Raw genomic sequence first — 25,493 nt, 5'->3', positions numbered from 1 at the left:
CACTGTGGCCTACAGTGCCGCAGTGTCGCTGTAGGCCACAGCGCCACATTTTTTTTTTTAAATTATTCAAAAAGTAGTTTTTTATCAACTTTTAATTTATTTACGCATTTCATAAAAATATATATTTATATATTTAGCTATTTCTGATTTTTCTTTATTTTATACATTTTTAATTTTCTATTTACGTTTTTTAATTTTTAAAATATGTGTCGCTGTGGCCTACAGCGCCCCTGTGTCGCTGTAGGCCACAGCGCCACATTTTTTTTTTTAAATTATTCAAAAAGTTGTTTTTTATCAACTTTTATTTTATTTACGCATATCATAAAAATATATATATAATTAGCTATTTCTGATTTTTCTTTATTTTATACATTTTTAATTTTCTATTTACGTTTTTTAATTTTTAAAATATGTGACGCTGTGGCTTACAACGTCACTATATTTCTGTTTTTTTTTTTTAAATTATTAAATAAATTCTTTTTTATCACATTTTAATTATTATAATTATTTTTTTTTTAAAACTGGCGCTGTACATTCTGTTTTTTTTTTTTTTTTAAATTATAACTTCTTTTTTATTTATCACATTTTAATTATTAAAATTAATTTTTTATAAACTGGCACTGTGGCCTACAGCGCCACTAGTTTTCTATTTTTTTAAAAAAATTATTAAATAATTTGTTTTTTTATGACATTTTAATTATTAAAAATAATTATTTTTTTATATATGTGGCGCTTTAGGCTGTAGGTTCTGTTTCCTTTTTTTTTTTAAATTATAACTTGTTTTTTTTTATCACATTTTAATTATTAAAATTAATTTATTATTAACTGGCGCTGTGGCCTACAGCGCCACTATATTTCTTATTAAAAATAATTATTTTTTTATATAGGTGGCGCTTTAGGTTACAGCGACTTTATTGAAACTGTTTTGTGGCGCTATAGGCTGTAGCGACACTATTAATATGACTTTCATGGCTTTCCTGAAGTGTAAAAAAGGTCACGTGGCAAACAGCTCCAAAGGCGTAAATAAATTCAAAACAGCCCCATTTAGGTAAATAACTTGGTCAACGACCCCACTTTGGTCAAAAAGCCTACATCCTCATCATAACTATGGAAATGGTAAACTATCAAAGCAAAATTACAAGATAATTACAAAGATGATGCACATAACCCTCATAGGACACTAATGATGATCTATCGGACATTTCGTAGTGTGTTCGGATAACGTAAGAATTTATTTTATCCAACAAAATCACGGTGACGTCATGAAAAAATAAAAGCTACCATTTGTTGCTTTAACTTCCCCCATTAAAATTTGATTTTTTCTTCCCGTAAAACTGTTCTACACATCAATCTACCCTTCTCGCGTCTCAACAAATTCCCTAATACATGTATTAATAATCCACAGGAAATTGCCTGACAAGTCATTTTTCTTTTCATCCTGACTTTGCTAAATTTTTTGTTAAAGACAAATGTCTCTTATATTCTGCATTTCACACATATCTTTCATATTTATTACATGCTTTAACATTAAGTACTAAATATGAATCTACTCATAAAATATGAAGTTGTGGAGAACAATATTCGAATAAGAGTTGGGTAGCAATATATATTACCATTAAACAACTAATACAAAAGAATGAAACCTGATGATCAGTGAATGAACTCCAGTTACGAATCAAATTATTCAATAATTGGACCCCTGAGAATTAAACACAGCACAATGTGTGCAGAAGTAGATGAAGCCCAATGGATCACATTTTTATTTCTATTATCTTTTGACTGATGATCACTGGTCAGCTTGACTTTCTAGTTTCTATTATCTTCAAGCGTTGAACAATCATTTCTTTTTGTTGTTTACAAGTGAGCTAATATCCCACTTGTCTGACATACCAGTTGTGACTCCAAATTCTGGCACTTCGTAATTGATAGGATTCCCCCAAGGCTCATTGTCAGAGCTTGAAGGAGCACCACTAATATTAAAGCTGGTGTTCCATTTATCTTCAGTTCCAAGAGGAGAAAACTCTGGAAATTCTGCCTCATTGGTCAAATCCTTTGCAAAAGAAACAAACTCATCTGCAAGAACTTCTTGATTTGAGCTCGTGACATTTTTCCCTTTGAAAAGGGTATCTACAAGTCTAAAGCTTGATGACTTTAACCCAATGGTGTCAGCAGCTGGCACAATCTCATGCACTATGGCCAATTCATCTGATGTCAGATTCTCAACGCCTTCACTCAATTCTCTTGCCAATGCCTGAGAAAGGTATTTTGGAGACTCTTCAAGTGAAACTGGATACACTTCTAGTACTTGAGAAGAGATGGATATATTTCTCCAATCAGGTTGGTATCTTACAATCTGCCCTTCATTCAAAGAATCTGATATTCCTGTTTGGCCTTGGTGCTGCTTGACAATTCTCCTGACTTTAGAAGACCCTATATCTCTCTGTTCCTTCTCATTTTTCAAATAACTTGGCCAAGAAAGAAACCATTTATTTCTGAATCAGCTCTGCAGATTGGAGCCTCTCATTCACTTGCCTCGCACGTTGAAGTGTTGTTCTCTGCTGTTGCTTCAACTCAACCACCTCTTGCATCAAAAAACTCCTCTCGTTCCTTAGTTTTTCTATATCAAATTCAAGCCCAGCCTTAGTTGCATCAGAAGGAGGCCTAATATAGGTACCAACTTGTTGGGATTGAGGTGGTCTGCGCCTTTGGATGTTGTTGAGAAGATGTCTGTTTCCTCGCTGGAAAGCTTCATTGAAAAACTCCCATTTATCAGAGTCAATCTTGCGAAATCCCTGGATACAAAATTACAAATATGCCAAGTGACTTGAGGATGAATGGATCAGACCAAGGAAAATAAATTTTGGTTTAGGCACACCAGAGTTTAAGTCATTAGGAGCAGATGAAGCTGTGTTGGAATTTGCAATCTGTGAATACAAAACAAGCTTTACACAGACAAAAGGAAATGATCAAGATCATGACATGAGTTCTGGCAGCATACAAGTACAAACGCCCCACAGAAACATAGAACACTACCTGCTATAGTAGACACTCAGAGAGATGTTCCTTCTGCGTTCTAAAATCCACAAAGGAAAAAATCTGAACCAAATTCTTATCAAACAGCTCCATCAGAGAAAAGACCATAACATGGATGTTGAATTATAACAAGCGACAAATAAGAAAACACACCGAAACCACAAACAACAAATAACTCAGACACAGTGAATCTTCCGCTTTCAGCGTGTTCTCATACTTTGAGACCAAGATAACTGTACTAACCAATCCTCTCCAAACACAGTATTAAACTTGATTTTTGATTTCGAGACTCCTGGTCTCTATTGCCCGTACAACCTGTTTTGGTTAGGCACTAGGTATGTCAATGCGGTGAGACATGTTCGCTTTTCAATATCTTCCTACCTTTTCTAGGACTTTGTTATATTTATCTTTCTAGTCTACGATAATCAAATTTGTGTTTTATTCTCATCTTGATTGAGCATCAGACATACAAGTATTTGTATAAAAATTAATTAAATATTTTTAAAAAATATATAAAATAATAATAATTTTATCATAGAATTGAAATTTATAAAATTATATTAAGTTTTATTTGATATAAATTTAAAATAAAATAAAAATTATATAAATTTTAAATAAATTCTGAAAATAAAATAAAATTTTAAAAAATTTAAAACTGGGAATAAATATGGATACGATATACTCATACTCTTCCCTTTTTTAAATTTAATAAATAAGATATTACACGTAACTAATCAAATAAGATATTTTTTTTGTCAAAATTTGGACAAATTTAAACATTATTTGTGAGTATGAATTTAATTGTTATCTTTATTAGAGATTAATAATTTTTAATTATAATTTGTTACTAAAAACATGATAATTTATAAAAATTTATACTATTAATGATGATGATTTTTTTAAAAACATTTTTATTAGACATTTTTTCATTATATTATAACTAGTGTATTGGTTAAACACTTAACAGTTTTTTAGTCACTATTTTTTGTAAAATAATTTTTTTCCAAAATTTACACATAAGTATAATAATTATCATTATTTCTTTTTTACTTTTTCAGTACTATTTTTTCTCACTTATCTTGCTCTAGTCCACTACTCACATTATATTCACATATTATGAAGTTGTTTTCTTAATGTAATAACTACTCACTCCATTGTCTTTTTTAATTTTAAAAAATTTAAGAGATACTAAATGTCTTTTATTTTCTTAATAATTAAGATGATGAAGTTGTTTTCTTTTCGTATTTATACTTTTTTGATTTATTTGCTCTTCACACTAAAAATTAATATTGTAAACCATTTACTTTAGTTTTTTCTCTCTCATTAAACTACCAAAAATTGAAAAGTAAAAGGGAAATTCAATCAAATATGAAGTTCAATTTCAAAATAATTTTTTTAAAAGTAAAAGGGTAAATTTCGAAATCATAACCATTTGATTTATGCATGACATTCTGAAACATTTTTAAAAATTTGATATATTAAAAATTTATCATTGAAAATAAATTTAATGAAATTATGATATGACTTCAATGTGTCTACCTCCTAAAAAGATAAAACCCAATAGATTACAAAAAGGTCATACAAGTAAATTGGAATGGTCAATTAAGCGAGATCCATCTTATTTTGTGCATATAGATCCATTATTTTTTGTGCTACAAAAAGACATTTTGAGTTACAAAACTTAAAAAAAGAAAGAAAGAAAAAGATGTTCAACTGCTAAATTAATTTAATATAAATTTGTATTTATACACTGCAGACATTGTTTATATGAAAGTTGGTTGTCAGCATAAACACCATGCACTTGAGGCCTAACTAGACATGAGTGAAGACTCTTCGCTTGTGCATATAAATTTGTTTAAGAGCTTGGTAGAGTTTAAAAAGATATGAAGAGTTAAAGCGTTTTCAACTTGTTGATGGTCTTGATATTGTTTTTTAATTAGAGGAAGGTCTTCATATGATATAATGTTATAAATAGTTTTTGTTATGTATGTTGATAGTTTTTGTTGAAAATTTTTATTATTAGGGTCTATTTAAGTAATATTCTCCAAAAAAGCACTTTTAGGAGAAAAAAAGAAGAAGAAAAATATGAAATAAACTTCTTCATAATTTGTAAAAGCTAATTTATAGGAGTTTTATCCTATTAATTTTTCCAAAATCTTATTTTTAACTTATAAATAACTTATATTAGCTTTTAGAGAATATTTATTTTTAATTTTTTTTTTATTTTTCTCTCCTAGAAGTTCTTCTAAAAAAAACTTTTTAAAATAAGCTTTAATACACAAGTACAAATGACTGGATCAACATAAGAAACATGACATCCTTTTTTTATATAATTTTTTTATGAAACAAAGTGTGTGTATGTAAAAATTTGAACCTTTATGACTTTAAGTGTAACATGTATAAGATGAACCCGTATGAAAATAAAATTTGCTGACTCTTATGACATGTTTTCATTCTTTTGAAATAAAGCCATTCTAAATGAGTGCTCTAGATCAGTTGCATTTCGAATTAGGTATTCTAGAATACATGTTTACCATTCATTCTAAATTGAGTATATAATGCTCTCTCTAATCTTTATTATAAGATATTTTTAATTAATAAAAGTAATTATATTAATTAATTTTATTAAATTTATAAAAATAATTATAATTTATTAATTTTACCTTTTTTACTCACAATTAAATTTTCACGAGATGAAAATCTTATCCCATGTCAAAGCTTATATACTAATACTAACAAAAATAGCAAATGCCAATTTAATAAGTGAGAGAAAAACACTTTCACAATCTTTAATAAGGACAAAGAAAGAAAAAAATAATTTAATATTTTTTAAAAACTATAAGATGTCTTATAAAAAAACCAAAAATTTATTTTAAATTATGACTTATTATAAAAACCGGAGTATAACACTTCCTTATTTCAAAATAAGTAATTTGGAACATATCTACGAAACAATCATTTACTGTTTAAAAATAAGTTTATTAGAAAACATTTAACATACCGACCATAACACATTTTATACATCCCAAATTAGAAAATGTTGAAGCAAGATTACTTTGAGAATTTTTTAAAAAATGACGGGTGCATGAAACAAAGGCCTTGAAGCAAATGCATACTGGTAGATAGGTGAATTGAGTTTTTTTTTTTTTTTAATTGTTGATCAAGTCCCAAGAAGCCGTTAAAGTTGCTTACCATTAACTGATTATAATTACAATTACATTGATAATAATTTTACATACAAAATTATGGATAGAAAAAATATACATCAATTCACAAAATTATAAGATAACCTAACCGAACAATATTCTGTTGGAATAAATATGAAGTATCCTGGAATGTACAGCTGTGCCTCTGCAACCAAAGGCCGAACGAGTATTAGTTCGATCAAAGAGCCAGTGAACTATACTAACTTTTACAAGCAACAACCATCAAGGACAAAGAACGATAACGATTCTACTACCCCAACCAACCAATTGAGTTGCAACACATTCAGCAAATTAAACTTTGAAAAGAATCTATGCTTATGTATAAAAGTGATTTTCTATTTTGGCGTAAATATTATTTTTGACAATTTTAACTCTATAAAATTGCATAATAATAATTAATAAAGGTTATAAAAGTCTTTATATAGAGTTTTATTCTTAAAACTGATGGTAACCGCATATTATCTCAACTAATTTCCACTAGTGATAATAATAGGGCAAAAAAGGTAAATTACCCCTCCATTCATAACAAGGGCTGTGCAATAAAATATTAGTAAAGAAAATTAAATGTGTGCTTTTAAACTCATAAAAATCCTCGTAATCACCCACACATGTGCCCCATCCACCTTACTAAAGCAGAGCACCGGCACTAATGGAGTGATGGTTTTATGATAGACTCTGCATATTATTTTATATGGACCTACACCTTAGAGAAAAAAACATTAACAAATCCTCTCGAATGAAAATGTATATCAAAAAGACAAAAACCATAAGTCCTAGTAATTTCTTAAAATTCTTTCTTGAATTGGATTGGATGAAAGCTTAGTAAGCACAAAACCTACATTCAGTTTAACTCCTTGAAGAATGAAGTTGCCTAGTTTGGATTTGGATTGAATTGTTGGAACTTGGAAGAGGCATCCGAGTCATGCTTTCCACTAACTACAACACTATATGAGCCTATCACTTCAGCAACTCTTGTCCTTCCTAACAGACCCAAAAGTTGGTCTCTCCCTCTTGGAGAACTACTTTTTGGATCTAGCAGATAACCTGGGTTTACAGGATTTAATCCTTTAGGATATTTGCCTTTCTTTTTCTTAGACATTGTTTTATTCTTTCCTTCCTCATATGTTTCAGCAACCCAAACATGTGAAGGCCCCTCAACATATTTCATTCCAGAACTGTGCTCCAAGCTGGGAACATATTTGGACAATTAAGACAAGGAATGGCCATTTGTCGTGGTTTCCATCGGTGACGTAGAAGCCCTAATGGAATCATTTTGGTTAATATGCACGTTTGGGTGACCACAAGGATTCATTTTGGTTAATTTATAAGCACGTATTTTTTGTTTGTTTTGTTTTGCAAAACCTCTATGGAGCCGATAATTTGCATTTTGCCCAAATAATAATAGTTAGAGATGTTATAAAAACATAAAACCATTTCACTCTCTTTACCTTAATAGCTTAAGTTTTCCAGCTAATTATTTCATGAAATGGTATCAAACTTCTATGATCATGTAATTGCTATAAAGTTAAATCCTTCTCACCCCTATTCTTCCAAATAAAAAAGGTCAAATGCCCGATGTAAATTGGTCTATGCATAGTTCATACTTAAAAGTACAAAAGGCTAGAGTGAGGTGAGTTAGAGATGTCATTCTTAAAATGTGAGTTTGGGTCTAATTTTACCCTACAAAATCGACTTGTAAGATGATGATTGTTCTCCCACTTATATACTATATTTTGGTCGTACCACTAATCGATGTGGGATATCCAACACACTTCCTTCACATCGAGGACTAGACATTTTGAGTATGAAGTTTGCAAGACTGAACATCTACAGATAATCTGATAATAATCCGATAGTGAGTGGTCCAATAGGCCCAACAAGACTCACTAGAATAGACTCTAATACCATCTTAAGAAAGTCATTATGAAAGGTTAAGTTAGACTTATAATCTACTTTTTTTAGTATAACTTCACCTCATAAGCCGATTTTATAAGGTTGAATTAGGTCAAAATCTACATTTTAAGATGGTATTAAAGTCTATCATAACAATTCTTGTTGTTGGGCTTATTAGGACACTTGCTTTCGAGCAATTATTGGGACCATTCACAATGCCCAATCCTACAAACTTCACGTTCGAGATGTTCGGTCCTTGACGTGATGGTATGTTAGAGATCCCACTAGTGGTATGACCAAAATGTAATATATAAATGTAGAACAATCCCCATCTTATAAACCAGTTTTGTAATGTTGAGTTAGGTTAATCTTAACTTAGTCTTACAAAATCGGCTTGAGGATTGATCCCCACTTATATACACTAAGTCACTAATTTGGCCATACCACTAATCATTGTGGGATCTCCAACAATTATAAACATAAAATAATTCATGCACCTCTACCTAAGAATTGTAGCTTTTAATATGATTCATAACACAACATATCTCAAAGAGTGTCCCCACTAGAAAATTGATAATCATTCCTTCCCCTTAAAACACAAAATAATATAGAAAAATACTAAGTCCAAGCAAGATTTAATGCTATGCAAAGTCATTATGAAATTTGGTACGCACCTTGGACTATTGAAACAGTGTATTCCGGACATCAAAACTAATAAAATTCTGTAGTATGTGCATGAATAACAACCATGAATCAAACTATTCAGGTAGTAATGCCATGTTTGGATGACCAGGTTGAGGTGCAGGGGGTTTGAGTAATACTTTCAAAGAATCCATAATACTTGAAAAAGAAGGGCGTTTCCAGGGTTCACTGCACAGTAAGCCATGGACATCAATAAAATTCACGCAGAATATTGAAGCAGACTGCATATGAAAGATGTATCTGCACTCACTTGGCCCAGCAAGCCTCAATTACTGAGGCTAATTGAGGATTTAAATCACGTGGTATCTCAAGTCTTTTTCCCTTAAAGCCAACAGCCGCCACAACCTAGAAAACATTACAGATTTGTGAAGACTATGTAATACAAAAGGCCCTGCATCTAACACATTAGTGATAACCTGATAGTCCAAAAGTCAAAAAATAGAAACAAATATTGGTGCAAATTTTAGTCACAGTACAATTATATGTTGATAACAGGACAACATGAAACAGAATAACACTCCAAAAAGCACACTTGGGCACACCATTGAGACACATCTTGTTATCACTGGCCATTGTAAAACATGCTTTGACCAATATACATTTCTTGCAGTCATTTTTAGATTTCTATTACCAATAGCATTCTATTTGATGTTATATATTTACAATCATCAGATCATAAAAATCAAAGCAATATAATTGTAATAGAAAATCCAAGCATAAGCACATTGAAATATATCAAAGTTATATGGCGAACGCGAACCTGTGGTGGATTCAAATTACTCCAAGGCTGTTGCAGTGTTGCAAGCTCCCACAAGATGACACCAAAGCTGTAAACATCTGACTTCTCATTGGATGGCTCATCACGAAGAACTTCTGGAGCCATCCATTCAGGCTAGTAGAGAAAAAAGAGTTCAACTAAATGTGCAATAATAACAATGACCTCTGAAACATAAGATACAAAAAACAGATACATGTGTTTTTAAAGTAAACTCACAGTCCCAGCAGCTGACTTGGATGAGAGAAATGTGTTTGCCTTTAGTCTAGAAAGCCCAAAATCACCAACCTAAAGGCAACGTATAATAAATAAGGATCTGTGACAATTCAAATTACTCCAATAATGCCCGAGCACCACCACCAACTCACCATCCCATAAAATAAAATTTGCTAAGACGCTGCACATGTAGCTCAATTATTAAATTGATTGTTGTCAAATTTGAATCAAAATGATAGATACCCATTAATAGTTAGTTTCCTGTTAGTGAGGGAGTTAGTTAAGTTAGTCGGTTGAAGAAATAAGCTATGTTGCCTATAAATAAGAGGGAATGATATCTAGTCATTTGGTAAAGAAGGATTGAGAATGGGAGAGGTCATGGATCTCTCAAATATCCAGGGAATTCCATTGTGGAGATACACTTTATGAAGTACTGATACTTCAATTTGTTTCACGTATCCGATACCGATATTCCTATTTCCTAGATACCTTACCAATATGTATCAATGAAATATCCAAGCCTTTAAAAAACTTATGAGAATCTTATCTATTATCAATAATCTTAGATACTTCAGCAATACACCTTATTGATATGTATCGGTGAAGTATGCAAACATTTAAAAAATTATAAAATCTAACATAGTTACATAAGACACATAAACATGTGTAATATGGAAACATGAGGGAATGATATCTAGTCATTTAAAGAAGAATTGAGAAATGGGAGAGGCCTGGATCTCTTGAATATCCAGGGAATTCCATTGTGCAGATACACTCTATAAAGCACCGATACTTCAATTTACTTCACGCATTGATAACGATACTCATGGATGTCTCACCGATACATATCAATGAAGCATCCAAGCCTTTAAAAAACTTATGAGAATCTTATCTATTATCAATACTCTTAGATACTTCACCAATACACTATTTATATGTATCAATGAAGTATCCAACCATTTAAAAAATTATAAAATCTAATATAGTTACATGAGACATATAAACATGTGTAATATAGAAACATAGAAACTGTTAAAGATATGAAAATATGAAAACTGTAAAGCTAAAAATTTGGGATTAGGTATCCTTTTCTTTATTGTCCTTCTTTATTTACTTAATTGTAATTCATTACTTGATTATAGATAAAGTTGAATGTGTGTGGATCACATACACAATCCCCGCAATTCCTATATGGTATTAGGGGTTCTAAGGTTCTTTCCCTTCTTTTTTTCCGAAACATTGTCACTTGATGAACCAAAAATGGAAATTATCTTCTTTCAAGAAAGAAATGAGATTGATAGTATTATTCCTATTTGTAAATAATAGGAAGTTATTTATGATAATGAATTATAATTTGTGAAATTGCTATTATATATTGATTATATTTTATGAATTTTGATCAAAATTACAATTATATTTTTATTATGTTTTGTGAATATGATACATATCTAGACATGTATTTTATATGTATTGTATGCTATATATTCTAAAATAATCATATCATTATCATATCTATGCAGCATAGGATACAGTTAACCAACAAAGTTTAATTTTCTTCCATTTCTGATCCAGTTTCTATCACAAATTAAGCCCATCTAATTAGCTGAACGTTGAAACTTCTATAAACCATGTATAGACCAAGTTTTACTATATTTCTTTCACAAGTTCACAAAAAGTTCAAAACAAATGATGGCTAAACAGTGTCATTCAACATGGACTATCTTAGTGCTTTCATGCTAGCATACACAAATATGATTTGAAGCTTGATGATTTAATTTAGGCTCGTGATTGTAGAAGGGAACTTGTGTGTGCTGGAGAAGTGGAACCCCATACTGCCAAAGTTAACTGATGGATTAAATGAAACTCTCAACAATTTTTCAGACATGATAAAATTTCATTCTTACCTTCACTGTATATTTCCTGTCAACAAGAAGGTTTGGAGATTTCAGATCTCTATGCACAATGGGAGGATTGCGTTTATGAAGATAATTCATCCCCTTAGCCTACACATGAAAATGACTAATACTCAACCAATGGATACAAATGTTATGACACCATATTTATTCAAAAAATAAATAGAAACAAAAGCAATAATATTTATTTTCTGAAAGTTTACCACATCATACGCCATACTTAGCCTACGTCTCTCATCCAACATCTCTGTGGCGCCCGGTTTATGCAACAGCCTATACAAGCTACCCCTACACTTAGTTCAATCAAATATTTCAGATCTCAATTGTAAGATATCTTATAGACATGAAAAGAGATCCACTTAGAGGGGGGAAAGATAAAGGAAGATGAGATATTATAAAACCTTGACAAATATTCTGTGACAATTGATAAATTAGGAGGCTTAGTGACTGCACCCATCAATAAAACGATGTTAGGATGCCGTAAGCCTTTCATTATTGCAACCTAGAAAAAGGTGAAAATATAGTTCAAATCAATAACAAGCAAAACTTGATATACAATTGGTGTTTTTTCTGCACAAAACAAGATAAGTATTTTTTAGTATACCTCCCTTAGGAATTCTTTGAAGCGTTCACCTTTGAAGTCTTGTTCCATCAGAATTTTCACAGCAACCTCCTGCAGTGCTTAACATTTTGACAGATGTAAATACAACAAATTAACAAACACATGCAACAAACAGGTAGAGAGCGAAAGAGATGTATTAAACAAATGTAAGTATTAACTTGTATTTGGTGGAAGAAACCCCAAATTCTAACTTGTATTTGGTGAATCTATGCTTTATAGGTTTATTCTATGCTTTGTGAATGATAATTGTATTGTGGATGTTGAAAAGTATAGATCAATTGGTGTAAATTGTTAACCTATGAGATCTCATAGTTCCTATTGGAAACCTTGTTATAGAGTAGGTTGAAGATTCATGTTATTTGAAGGATGCACATGAAATTGTTGTTTTGAGTGAATTGATGGTATAATTGTATAAGAGTAGGCTTTAGTTGAGGTTTTTATCGATTGGATTGGATGTTTTGACTTTTGAGTATTGGATTAACCTTGAGCGATTTTCACTCTTTCTACAAGTTCTTTTGAATTGGTATGGCATCAAGCACCATTGTGGTGTCACTAGGTGTGATAGAGCAATAGAGAGCATAGGCTGTTCTCTACGGCTCATATGTCAAACGTGGGAGCTCCAGGGGCTCCGTAGTGCTAATTTGTTAGGCGTGAGTGTAGCCACGTTGGACGAGGGACCTCTAAAGAGCAATGTGTTCTCTCTGTGGGTCTTGCACCAGGCATAGGATGTTCCTTGTTGGGCACCACCCTATTTAAGAGTGAGTGCTTATAATTGAATATGTTGGGGTTGTTTGGAGGTATCTAACTAGAAGTGTGATCCTTGATATTAAGCGAAGAAAGATAGTGATTAAGTGATGAACTTTGAGTAGATTAAGGGTGAATTTGATTATTTTGCTTATCTTTTGAGATTGTTAATGGAGATGTATGATATTTATATGTGTGGACCATGCGATGATCATGTGACGTGAAGTTTAAGTTGAGGCTTAGTCAGGGTAAAGTCTCGTTGTGATGCCTAGTAGTGAAATGTGTATTGATGATATATGAATAATTTGACTTGTGATGAACACATGTGATATGAACTATGCATCGGGTCTTGTGTGCGACATGTGACATGCATCATATGCATAAAGTATTTTGTGTGAAGGCTGTCAAGGAAAGTCCCCCTTGTGTAAGCTTTGAGATTCATGACCTTGGGGACAACTAGGTTTAGGAGCCCCGATTCCACGAGTTTGTGTGCATGAAGTGAAACTTGTGCAACACTGTTGTCTCGATGCATCCTGGTGTATCTCCTTCTAGTGTAGATTGTTGTGATGGCTTGACCCGACATGTTCTCTTAAGCTACTCTATGCATGCCTTCATGCAGGGATAAAGTGTTTTATTTACGCCACATGCATGTAGAATAGAGAAGTTCATGTCTATTGCATCTGCGTTAACCATGAACTTGTTGATATGTTAAGTTGTTCTTAAGTTACAGTTGCTTTTAATGTTATGTTGATCTAGTTGATATGTTTATTTTATGTTACTATTTGTGTTGCTATCTAGCTATATCTCACAGTGATAGTCAAAGTGAGATGTTTCTCACTCCCCTTTTTCATTATTGTGGTTCTTTGTGTGCTTTGTGGGTGAGGATCATCTTGATGATGATGTTTATGATGAGAATTAGACCTTGTGTTTTGCTAATGGGTTGAGTTCTGGTAGGATGTGACATCAAAGTTCATAGTTAGGATTTATGTTTTAGTTTGAGACTATGTTATCTTTAGGACCTTATGTTAGTTCTTTTGCTTGTAATGACTTTGGTTAGTCACTTGGTTTTAGTATTTCCTCCAGTTTTGGTTTCATGTTTTACAAATGTGAATTCCTCTATCAAAGAGGTTTTGCCAACTATTTTTCCATTTATTAAAGTTTATTTAAACCCTTTTATTATCTCTTTTATATTATATGAGTATATTAGCATTCAAGATAGAGGGTGTCACATCAATGATTTTATCATTCCTTCCTGTATATAATCTATAAGCATCAAATGCTTATGAAACAAGCTTTCACAAATCACAAATATTGAATGGAATTAGAAACCACTTTTAGAATTTGTGACTATTGTATGGATATAGAGACAGAGATGTTATTCACATATCAATATACTAACTGCACGTGATTTAGTTGAATTTGCAAGATACAATGACATGGATGCTGAAAACACAACTAATAGAGACATGGAAAAATAAACAACCACGAGTTAATCTTATTTTTCATACAGCCTCAATGAAAGAAAAAGAGAGAGAGAGAGATGGGCTTACCGAGCCATTCCACTCAGCATGATGTACAGTTCCAAAAGAACCTGAAAATATATCATATCAAATTTAATTAATGACAATTGATACCAATTGCATATCATGCCACAGGAAGCATGTAATTCTAGTAATTAATTAAATATTGTGTTCTTAACATAAACTCAGTTTTTTATTGGTTAACTTCAAAAGGATTTGGTGGGAGCATTGGAAATTTTTGTGGTGATGTGGTAATTTTGCAGTTCTCTAGTGTATTTCATAGGGACACAACGCTCATATTTTCAAAGGCACGTTGTTATGTAATGAAAATAGGATAGAACTCAAGGAGGAGATATCTTTTATAATACAAGGGAAAAAGTATTGCTCAATGAACAGAAAAATGGTTAATGGACAGAAATGCAGAAAATGCAGCAATAGAAGATTACAAACAGCTGATATAGAGACTCTACCTTCCTCGGCCTATGCTACCAATTCAATCCCGTAATTTTGTTAAGCCTCTCCAGTCCTCATTATTTTCAAACCCCTTCTTATTAACGTTTCCCATCATTGCACATGGATTTGGATCCTTTCTTGCACATGATATGGACTTGTTGGAGAGTGAAAGACACAAGAAAAGAACCACCATGATTGATTATAAGACCCACTAATTATATTTTTTCCTTTGTGTCATTCTCTACCAACTGGACCATGTCCTGTTATTTAAGAACAGAAGAGGATCCAAGTTCTTGCTTATTATCCCCCCCAATACCTTGTTGTCGTGTGTACATTTTATTACACTATCCCACCAATGTTGCCTCCTTACCCATAGCAACATTCCTACTTCTCTCATAAACAAGTCAAAGGATCATTATCCTAAAGCTATGAGTCAAATGACTTCTCTTTGATACACTGAACCATGACTTCTTTTAACAGAAGCTCTTCCAGTTTGATAGGCAGAGGGATTGGAGAGCTTTATTGCATCGATAAGCTCACTCTTTTTTTTTGTGTATGTGTGTTTTTTCATTGGTACTACCTTATCTTCCTTTTTATTTATTTTTTACCTTGACTGTGCTCTCTATCTCAATGTTTTTCTTCTAAATGCTCACCCACCCTACTTGAACAACAGAAAAAGAAAAAAAAGAAAAAAAGAAAAAAAGCAAGACCTTAAAACAGTATTCAAATTATAGAAGAGCATACATACCTGATCCTATTCTCCCTTTTAAAACAAGATCAGTCCATGGTATGTCCAAATCCTCCATATCAAGGGCAAACTCTCTAGTTGGTTTTCTAGGAATCAGTAGCCGGGTTTGTGTATCTCTATGACCAGGGCGGTTTTGTTTTGAAGGCAATGAATCCTTGGCTGTAATTGTTGGAACCACAAATTTCTGAGGAGGGTTACCTGCTCTATATGTTTCAGATCCTCGATCATGTGTGCTTGAATGATAAGCTTGTGGATGCAAAGGAACAAGAGAACTTCTGTTATCAACTGGAATTGGTCCAGGGTTCTGGTCCCTGTGCTGCCTTTCATACTGTTCTGGAAAGGAAAATCCAAAATCTCCATCAATAACAGGTACAGTTTTACAAAATTCAGAGTCTCCTATACTTGCATCTAGTTATAAAAATTATTCAGACATAAGTAGCTTTCAGCATGTGGACAAAACGGAATAGAATGTTAAACTACAACTAAGATAAAACTAACTACATAAAAATCCATACATGGTTCATGCTTTTTGGTATTATTCTAGACATTGACCAGCTCAGAAGTTTATTTAACATCAAATTGATCAGACGTTATATTATATGTATTTAAAGAAATACTATAATGACAATATTCAAGTTTGCAAAGAAAAAAATTTGACATGTTTAGCCCCTCTCTTCAGAAAAACTAAACAGGAATTGATAATGGCATTCAATAGGCTCGACTAAGCCACTTGAATTGTTCTTCCAATTCCAGATTGAGAAATCAAGTTAAGTATCCACAATAGTATAATAAACATGGAAGTTGGAACATCATTGTAGAACCAAAATCCTTTTTTTTTAACTTGGACAACCAAATGCTTGGGATTTCTTATATTGAAAAGAAGAAGAATTTATTACAGTCAACAAATAATACAAGAAACAAATATAGCAACAAGTGCAATCTGTTCACTTAGTAAAATTAAAAAAAAAAACAGCAAAGGGATACAAATCATACAATTCAATTGAAATAAGAAAACTGAAACACATTATTAAAGTCCGTACTGAATTAGGAGGTTAGACAAATTGATCATGGAGAGTGAGCATAAAAATTATTCCATCATTAAAATAGAAATAAATAAAAAGAACAAGGACGAGTTGATCAAAAAAATTTGAACAGTTCAACAATAAGCATTAAGTAGACCAAGACACATGATAGCAATAATATCAGAAGCTCAGATTTAGAGCATCATACATTGAATAGGAAACATGAATATCACCTGCAGGAACACTATCAAAGACAAGCTTGGCAGACATACAATCCGAGAAATATTGTTTGGCCAGTGACCTGAAATCAATGGTAGGTTCTGCTGGTTTAAGTCTTGAAAAGCGCAAGGGTGAAGAAAATGAGATGGAAGATGGACCATTGAGCAAGGAATCAGGCTCGCATAAGCAACCTGGCTTCCCAATTAGATCAACCATGTATTCCCTGTATTTATGTGGTTTCAGCAGGTGTCAGTTCACAAAATGTTAATGGAAAATACAATGCATTCATAATTTTACACTTTATCATTCCATGGTCACAGGTCACAGCTCATGGAAAACAAGTCTCTAAATTGCAGAGCTATTGTAAACAGAATAGTGGACACGCTAAGCAAAAAAAAAAAAAATATATATATATATATATATATATATATATAGATCTATATCGATATGGATACCTATCAAGCCCAAATCTAACAAGACATGAGGAGGCATCATCTCTTGAACAATATTTACAGCCCTTTGCAATGCGACATGGTAAATCAATGGTGTCAGCTAGTACCTGAAGATATAATGTATAAAGCATGTCATCACAAAAACACTGCAAAGACTGTCAATTGTATTAAACTATTGAACACCCCCCCCCCCCTCTTTCTCCTTTAATTCTTTAAAAAGATATTGATATAGTAAAAATGCATAATCACAGCCTTAACCGTCACATAGAGTTGGAGTATTACTTTGAATAATACAGCACGATGCCTGCAAAGTCCAGTAGATAGACTGCCAATTGGAACAACAACAGATCCTAAGCAATCTCTTAGATCATTAATGCGCTCCCTCCATATGGGATAAAGGTCATCTTCCCATACAGAAGCTGAACCCCTTGTTACAACAATAAAACATAGTTAGACTGGTGCAAGCTAAATAGTTCAAAGCCAATAATGCCAATGAGACTCACCCCATACAATTGCAAACCAGCTTCGCAAGCTGGTCTACAACATCTGTTGTTGCTATGCAGCGACAAGGGATGTCATGTACCTTGTTTTGCAGTTCTTTTAAGATAGGATCACTGCGTCTATCCACCAAAACTACTTCAAGTGAAGAATCACAAGAGGGATCTAGAGATTTTAGTGTCTCAATTGAAGGAATTCGACCATTTTCCTGCAGATCAGTGCACACAGTCCATACATAGGGATCCATCCCATGGATTAGATAAAAGCCATCAGGAATTTTGTCGAAGTATAATAGGCAGCCATTCACCTGGTGCACGTTATAAACAAAATAGCTATCAATTGCATGCCTACTAATAAGTGAAACAAGTAATTCAAGATGGAGCTACTTCAAGTTTCCTCGCTGAATTTTTCGTAAAACTAGAGCAAATTATTTATAAAAGAAAAAAAAAAGTAACATAATAAAAGAGAGGAAGGGTTTTTTCCTCCCTCTTAACTTTAATTCACACATCAACTTAACAACCATAAGTTAACTTCTTTCCTCAAGAAAATAGTAATTATTCTCTCCAACGACAATTTCCTCCAACAGGCAAAGCATATTCTGTCATCCACAATAATGCCAAAATATTAAACACATTTTCACAATTTATCCAAATCCCTAAAATAGTATATTTTCCAGTAAATATGTATATATCATCCAAAATATCAAACATATATTTTTCAAGATTTTACCAACTCCCTAAAACAGTACATTTTCCAATTAGTAAGTAGAAATAGGAAAAGAGTAAATATTTAAAACAAGCTAAACAAACTTCAAGAAGCACCATTTAAGGAACATAGTTACAGGACAATCTGCCCATCTGGGAAGAATGAACAAATTTAGTACAAATTTACGGTGAAGAGCCACAATTCAAGGAGTTAGTTTTCTGTTGTCAATGAAAAAACAGTAGTTGGAAAGAAAGCATATCATGTCATCATCGATAAGGCCAAATTTTCAATATTTGCTCAATTCCTTAAAACAGTTAAAATCCCACTAAATGAGTATTACAAAGTACAGAAGTGGGGAAATCATTTCTTTAAGTAATAACAGTTTCACAAAGCGACATATATGGAACATAATAACAGGACAATCAGTACACAATGCTAGACCAAGAATCATGATTCACGACAAACTTCATAAAATTTAAGAGTGAAATGCCACAATTTAAGGAGGAGGATTTTCTAATGTCAGCACCACAACAAATGGGAGTAAATAATGAAAACAACATTAAATAGGGTTTTTTACTAAAGCCGTTCCCAATCCCATCCAGTCAAGCCAAATACTCAGAATTCATCCATTAACTTAAAATTATCCATCTGTCAAAAATATTTCATAACCCTATCAATACAATCAAGAAAATCCAAACAGACATGTACAAACTCAAAATTGTATGGATGCATGTCATGATATAAACATAGAACACCTGCAGCTTTACTTGACAAGGTAAAATGAATTAAGCCCCTCTCATAAGTCATAAGCTAATATCAACTTATGTACTTAACTTTTATAGAAGCTCTCTCATCCAAGTTCTCCAAAAGTCAAGGCGCATGAGTTGATCTTAACAAATGGGAGAAGCTCAATTTTATTTTACCTTCTTGTTTTCAACTCCAAAAAGTGATTACACAAAACTTTATCCAAACAGGGTAGTAATTTACTAATAAATACCCTCAAGCTGCAGTCGCGAGAACCAGAAATCCAGAACCATTCAATGACAACGTCCATTCACATGTTTTCTATCGCTTACTCATTGAGTTAAAGATACGGCATATAATATATACTAACCTAAAACGCAGTCCCAGGCTCACAAGTTCCCAACTATCACCGAAACTTGGCAACCAACCACAATTGGAATAGCATAGAACAGAAGGCGTAACATAACAAAAAACAATTAACATACCCAAAACCTATGCGACACTGCCTCTGCGGAACACGACGAAGAGAACCTCGAAGCGGATTCACCGGGCACGGGATCCAGAAAATTGGGATCATCAGCACACGTGGCATCCGAGGAAAGCCGAAGAGCCAATGCAAGCTGCAACTGATAACTCTCCTCCGTCTGCTGCGCCCAGCTCTTGCTAGAGGACCCGCCGCTCATCGCCGCCGCAGCGTCCGGAAACCTGCCTCTGGCTTCGCCGAATTTGAATCCGTCTAAGCCGAAGACGTCGATCTCACTGGCGGCGGCGGTCGACAGAGTCGGCGCGTAAAGCTCGCCGGAGAGCGAGCTCCCGCCGAAACTGCTCTCACTGGACTGGCGCTGCAACCCGATCGAGGAGTACAAATTCCCGATCCGATTCACCTGTCTGTGATCGACGGAGTCCCAATCAGAGGCTCTCTCCAGCTTGCTGTTGTTGTTGTTACCGTCGCCAGAAGAGGAACCCAACAACGTCGGCGAGTGGTGGTCGGAAGTTTGGTTGAGGAGGGAGTAGTTGGATCTTCTGGCGGGCATTTCCATGGAGGCTGTGTGCGGTGCTCACAAAACCCTAAAACCCGCCATAACCCAATGGTTTGGTTAGGTTCTGTTTGGCTACCCTCCCTTTTGCAGGGTGAGACTGGTTTGGTTTGAATTTTTCTCTCTTTAGAATTCGATTGCCGGAGGGAGAGGTTTTTTAATTGGTGGCGCGATCGTGAGGTTCTTTTTTTTTTTAATTACTAGCGGTTTGGTAGACTTTTTGGAAGCGTTGCGCAAACAGTTTTTCGTTCACACGTTGGATCACCCGGTCCCGCGGCATTTGATTTCTCCTCCGGCCTCGTACCATTTTAATTTCCCTTTTTCAAGTACTAATGTTTGACTTAAAAAATATAACTGGTGGACACAACTTGAATGCATGCTCCAGTCTTTCAAGGAATTAATTATGTAAGGATGCATGTACGGGTGAACGCCTCATTAAGTCATTATATTAAACATTTCATTAATTATTATTACTTTTTTTATCGTTACATTGTTCCAATGAAAAATAAAATGTTTGATTTAAAAAATATATAAAAGTACCTGTTTGCCCACCTAAAAAGCCTTTCTACGCAGTCCCTTCCCATGTCCTTCCCCACAACAGCTTAAATATTGTTCACTGAATTTTCATTCAATTTCTCATCATTATTCATTTTGTGGGGAATTTTTTTGGGGTAGGACCATCACTTTTTAAATCTCTTTTTCACTGATTTATCTCGATCAAATAATTCAAATTTTTAATCTACCTTGGTTCTCCTTTATTAAATAAGTAAATTACATTACTTAAATAAGAGATAAAAATATTATATTATTTTCTTCTTTTATATTAAAATATATAATTTAATCTATTTAATTTGATGTCATTAATGTAAATTAATCTTTAGTGATGTTAAGTTAATATAATAAAAAAATAGTATTTATATTTCTAAATGATAAATATGTTATTTATTTGATATTTTTTAATAATAGAATTTTAACATAAATATATTTATTTGTAAAATTATATACTTAATATACATATTTTAGCATTATATTAATTAAATATAATAAATAATATTTTATCATAAAATACTTGTTTATATAGATATTATTAAAATATTGTATTAGTAACATCAATTAAATAATACCATAATGTTTATATTAAATTTAATATATATATATAATAAAAATAATTTTATTTAAGTATTTATAAAAAAAAATTACGTTAACTACATCGATTTCATAATATCTATAAAAAAAATTGTGTCGATATTTAATTTTATTTTACTTATATCAATATTTTTTTTATTTTAATATATAACTTAAAAAACATTTTGTAAATATAATCATAAAAATATTTTTTTAAGATATAAAGTTAATTTTAACAAGATTCATAATAACTTTTTAATCAAAAATTAAATATGTAAATCAAGAGATAGATTTTTAAAGTGTAATATGTATAAATTAGTTAAGTGATGGTGGTGTAATATTCACATCTCTAAAGAGATTTTAGTGTAAATGATGTTTTAGGATTTTGTTTTTTTTTAACAAAAGTTAACAAAAAAAATTGAAAATTTGGTAAAATGTTTATATATTGAAATTTGTTGTGAGATATAATTGTAATTTTAAACATAAAAGAAAAATGAAATGTAATATTTATATCTCTCAACAAATAAGAATGTAATTTATTCTTATTAAGTAAAATATTTGTGTTTGTTTGGATTTTTTTTAGCATTATATTAATAGAAGTATTTATCAGCTTCATTGAAAAAATCTCTATGAAAACCTGCATTAAAGTTATCTTTGTCTTCTTTTTTTTAATTTGAGATCTTGAGACTTAAAGACCAATCTTAACACTGGTTAAACCAATGAATATTGGTTGAATTTGTTTGGTTTGAGAGAGAATGAGGGAAAAAAGGTCAAAAGAAAATACTACATAAATAAGTGAATCACTATATAAAGAAAAATATGTAAATGGAAAAAGAAAAAAAAAGTTTCAAGAGTTTTTTCCTTAATAGTTTTTGTTGAATCACTATAAAAAAATTATTAGATTTTCTCCAAAGATTTGTAATATAAGAAATAATCTATGTCATTTTTCTCGAAAACACACAACAATAAAATTTAAAAATTATCATGCAACTAAAAGGGGAAATTTTATGAACAACAAAGAGAAATAAAAATATTGCAAACATAAACAAAAAATTTAATACTGAAAATCCAATAAAAAAATTACATCAATCTAAGATTTTAAAATCTAAATGTAAATCTACATCTATATCTATTAAATTTTTATCATTCGGTAAAGAGATTCGAAACTCAAATTTTATCATAATTTTTAAAACCTAGAATCGGATGAACAAATTAATCACACGTCTTCATAAAGACTTTGTAGGTCCTTTATGTATAAAAATGTTAAAAATAATAATACTTAATTTAAATATTTTGAATCATAATTTAAGGATTGATGTTAAAAACATGTTTTTTTTAATTGTGGGAAGTTCTTGAAAAAAACTGCCTCTTTGAAGAAGAAAAAAAGTTAAGGTAATTTTAAATAAATTAAGTTTTTCATGTTATTAGCAATTTTTTTGTGTATAAGCTAAAATTAGCTTATAAGTTGGACGAAAATCTTATTATAAGTGAGTAAGAAGCTTATAAATTATAGAGTTGAAAATTTGAAAACTTATAAATTAATTGATTGAATTGAAAACATTTGATAAAATTAATTGATAAGTTAGTTTGTTAATTTAAAATAACATAATTATTTATTCAATAAAGAGAGTCAAATGCTAGTATAAAAGGGATAATTTACATCGGTTATTTTAAGTTTTTTACGTCAGAAAAAGGTCTGACGTTAATATGGGAGACATAAATTTACGTCGGTTGGTATAATCCGACGTAAATTTACGTCCAACATCGTATAGTCCGACGTAAATGTAAGCATTTTTTTTAATTTGTATTATTTTTTGATACACCCAAAACCCATACAGTCCAAAATACAAAACTTAACCCAGGCAGTCTAGTATACAAATTCAAATGTAATTTATATTTCAAAGTTGAATGACAAAAAGAAAATAATATATAAATCATAAAAAGCATAAATTAAGACAATGTAAATCTTATTATCCTAAAAAAGTTATAGAACATATGTTTGTCAATGCTATCAAACTAGAAATATAATATCCAACTAACTAAACTTAAAAATTTAACTATTATATACTTTGAAGAAAAAAAGTTGCCCAATGTTCTCTTATCTTGATGATTTCATCTTCGGGCAATGGAGATGGATCTTGAAAGACTTGAAACATTAATTTAAGTGTCATTAATATGCAATGTTAATTATCATAAAGGTAAATATACTTAAATAAATTTTGATATGAATTACCTGCCCCCAAGAATCAGTAATACCCGCAGAAACTATGGCTCTCATCCAATACATGATGTAATAGCCACATTCAAACGAGTCTTGTGACTTATTACACTAAAATGAGAAATAAATAACAATTATTTCCAAATTCGATAAATTCAAATATTATTGCCTCTATTAAATAAGTTGCTAACCTTAGGGTATATGAAGTACAATGTCTTTGATCTGGCTCTTCCACTTAAAATATTAGTTCCAGACACGATTCTAATTAATTGAAATAAAAATAGATGTTAGCCAATATATATAGTTACAGTTTTAAAACATAATGAAAATTATAGTTACCCTTATAATTGGCATTTCATTTCGTGGCTTGGTTTTCGATGTAGTGAACAAAATCACACCACGGTGTATTCCATAGGAATGATTAAAATTAACTGCCAATTGGACTTACATTGTATGACAAACAAATTCGTTATAAAATTACCATGATTAAAAAAACTAACTCTTTAATGTATGGAGCCATGTATATATGTCTTCCTCATTTACTCATCCATGTTTGCATATATTGTTGGATCTGGACCTGAGTGTTTCCTGATTTTTGGATGGATTGAGGCTCAATAAATCCATATACTTGTGCTTGCTCCACACTCAATTTGTCCATGTATCTAACACAATTAATTATTATAAGTTAAATATAATTATTGTAATTTTAGACTCATAAAAAAATATCACTTACATGACTCATAGTTGTATGATAGATATATTTAACATGGAGTTTTCCCCAACAATCTCTAATGCGTCGGGCAGGGATGTGTATAGTGGAACATTAGAGTTATCAACTCCAAAAACTCTAATGTCCCACTGCAATTGAATTGGTTTCTTCTTCAATCGTGGTAATATGGTTAGAAGCCTAGATATGGGATCATCCTTAGCTTTTGCGATATCAACATCATCAATAACAGGTCTCTCATGACCTCCTTACCACGATTGATAAAATCCTAAAGAAATAATCAAAATTAGTTAAACAATAATAGAATTATAAGAATATAAAAGAGCAATAATAGAATTACATTTGCCTGTGCTGAAAGCGGCATCACCAAACGTTTTGGCTAAGTTAAGAATGTGTCGGTTGTCTGCCCCACTAGTTGAACCTCTGTATTGGGCAAAGGCACTGAAGTAGCAGCATCTTGAACTTGGTCAACCACAACCCGTGTCCAGTCTGGCTCTAGAGGGACACCATGGATGGTTGAGCCACCCTCAAGTACTCGACCAATAGCCACTAACTGTGGGGGTCATCCTCAACATATAACTCACACTAGTTTGGTACATCAGTGTGAGTCTGTTCCCCTGAGGGATCTAGAGCAGCACAATTCCCTTTAGTGCTGACTTGAACACCATCATTAGCAACTATAGTCTGTTGCTGAGAACGAGTCAAAAACTCAAACTTCAGTTCAAACTCTTGTCAAATGTTATTCAATTTTTTTTCAAACTGCATCTCCATTCTCTGCATAGCCTCTTGACTGCAAGAGTCAACAATACTGCTCCTCGATGGTGGTGCACCAAAGTAATCTCGGTGACTCTAAGAACCACCAATACCACGCACATGCCCTGGGTGCTCTGGCCTTCCTATGGCCGTTGTGAGTATATCATC

The 25,493-nt window shown here is 32.1% G+C and overlaps 2 protein-coding genes across 3 annotated transcripts; both read right to left on the bottom strand.

Moving 5' to 3' along the window:
* Positions 1-1,837: 1,837 nt before the first annotated feature.
* Positions 1,838-7,407, bottom strand: LOC109796393 (heat stress transcription factor A-3). Its single transcript, XM_083076303.1, has 4 exons — positions 7,201-7,407; positions 2,874-2,924; positions 2,533-2,792; positions 1,838-2,465 (listed from the first exon to the last, which is right to left on the bottom strand). The coding sequence occupies exons 1-4, from the start codon at positions 7,405-7,407 to the stop codon at positions 1,838-1,840; spliced, it is 1,146 nt and encodes a 381-aa protein (XP_082932429.1).
* LOC109796211 (serine/threonine-protein kinase CTR1) lies at positions 6,207-20,851 on the bottom strand. 2 transcript variants are annotated; one of them, XM_020355889.3, is made up of 16 exons: positions 19,951-20,841; positions 18,022-18,323; positions 17,801-17,945; positions 17,522-17,625; positions 17,081-17,289; positions 15,826-16,158; positions 14,655-14,695; positions 12,343-12,411; positions 12,140-12,240; positions 11,942-12,026; positions 11,730-11,828; positions 9,829-9,897; positions 9,595-9,726; positions 9,085-9,179; positions 8,807-9,002; positions 6,207-6,384 (listed from the first exon to the last, which is right to left on the bottom strand). In XM_020355889.3, the coding sequence occupies exons 1-15, from the start codon at positions 20,503-20,505 to the stop codon at positions 8,891-8,893; spliced, it is 2,451 nt and encodes an 816-aa protein (XP_020211478.1). In that variant the 5' UTR covers positions 20,506-20,841; the 3' UTR covers positions 6,207-6,384; positions 8,807-8,890. The 2 variants fall into 2 exon arrangements, with proteins under 2 accessions (XP_020211478.1, XP_020211479.1); XM_020355890.3 differs by lacking the exons at positions 6,207-6,384; positions 8,807-9,002; positions 9,085-9,179; positions 9,595-9,726 and having other exon boundaries at positions 9,867-10,006; positions 19,951-20,851.
* Positions 20,852-25,493: the final 4,642 nt, after the last annotated feature.

The sequence above is a fragment of the Cajanus cajan genome, chromosome 6 (assembly GCF_000230855.2).
Source record: "Cajanus cajan strain Asha chromosome 6, NIPB_CcT2T_4, whole genome shotgun sequence".
NCBI classification, from domain to species: Eukaryota; Viridiplantae; Streptophyta; class Magnoliopsida; order Fabales; family Fabaceae; genus Cajanus; species Cajanus cajan.
This window is presented reverse-complemented; position numbering and strand designations above follow the sequence as displayed.

Bases quoted from the DNA above. Each gene is read 5' to 3' on its own strand.
- LOC109796211 (XM_020355889.3), bottom strand. From the start codon at position 20,505: ATGGAAATGCCCGCCAGAAGATCCAACTACTCCCTCCTCAACCAAACT. The intron at 12,412-14,654 runs GTAAGCCCATCT...TAAGCACTGCAG, and splicing joins ATGCTGAGTGGAATGGCTCG to GAGGTTGCTGTGAAAATTCT. The intron at 9,727-9,828 runs GTGAGTTTACTT...TTTCTCTACTAG, and splicing joins CCAAGTCAGCTGCTGGGACT to CCTGAATGGATGGCTCCAGA.
- LOC109796393 (XM_083076303.1), bottom strand. From the start codon at position 7,407: ATGAAATATGTTGAGGGGCCTTCACATGTTTGGGTTGCTGAAACATAT. The intron at 2,925-7,200 runs GTGATAGGCTCA...TTGTATTCACAG, and splicing joins GAAGGACAAGAGTTGCTGAA to ATTGCAAATTCCAACACAGC. The intron at 2,466-2,532 runs GCAAGTGAATGA...TTCTTGGCCAAG, and splicing joins ACAACACTTCAACGTGCGAG to TTATTTGAAAAATGAGAAGG.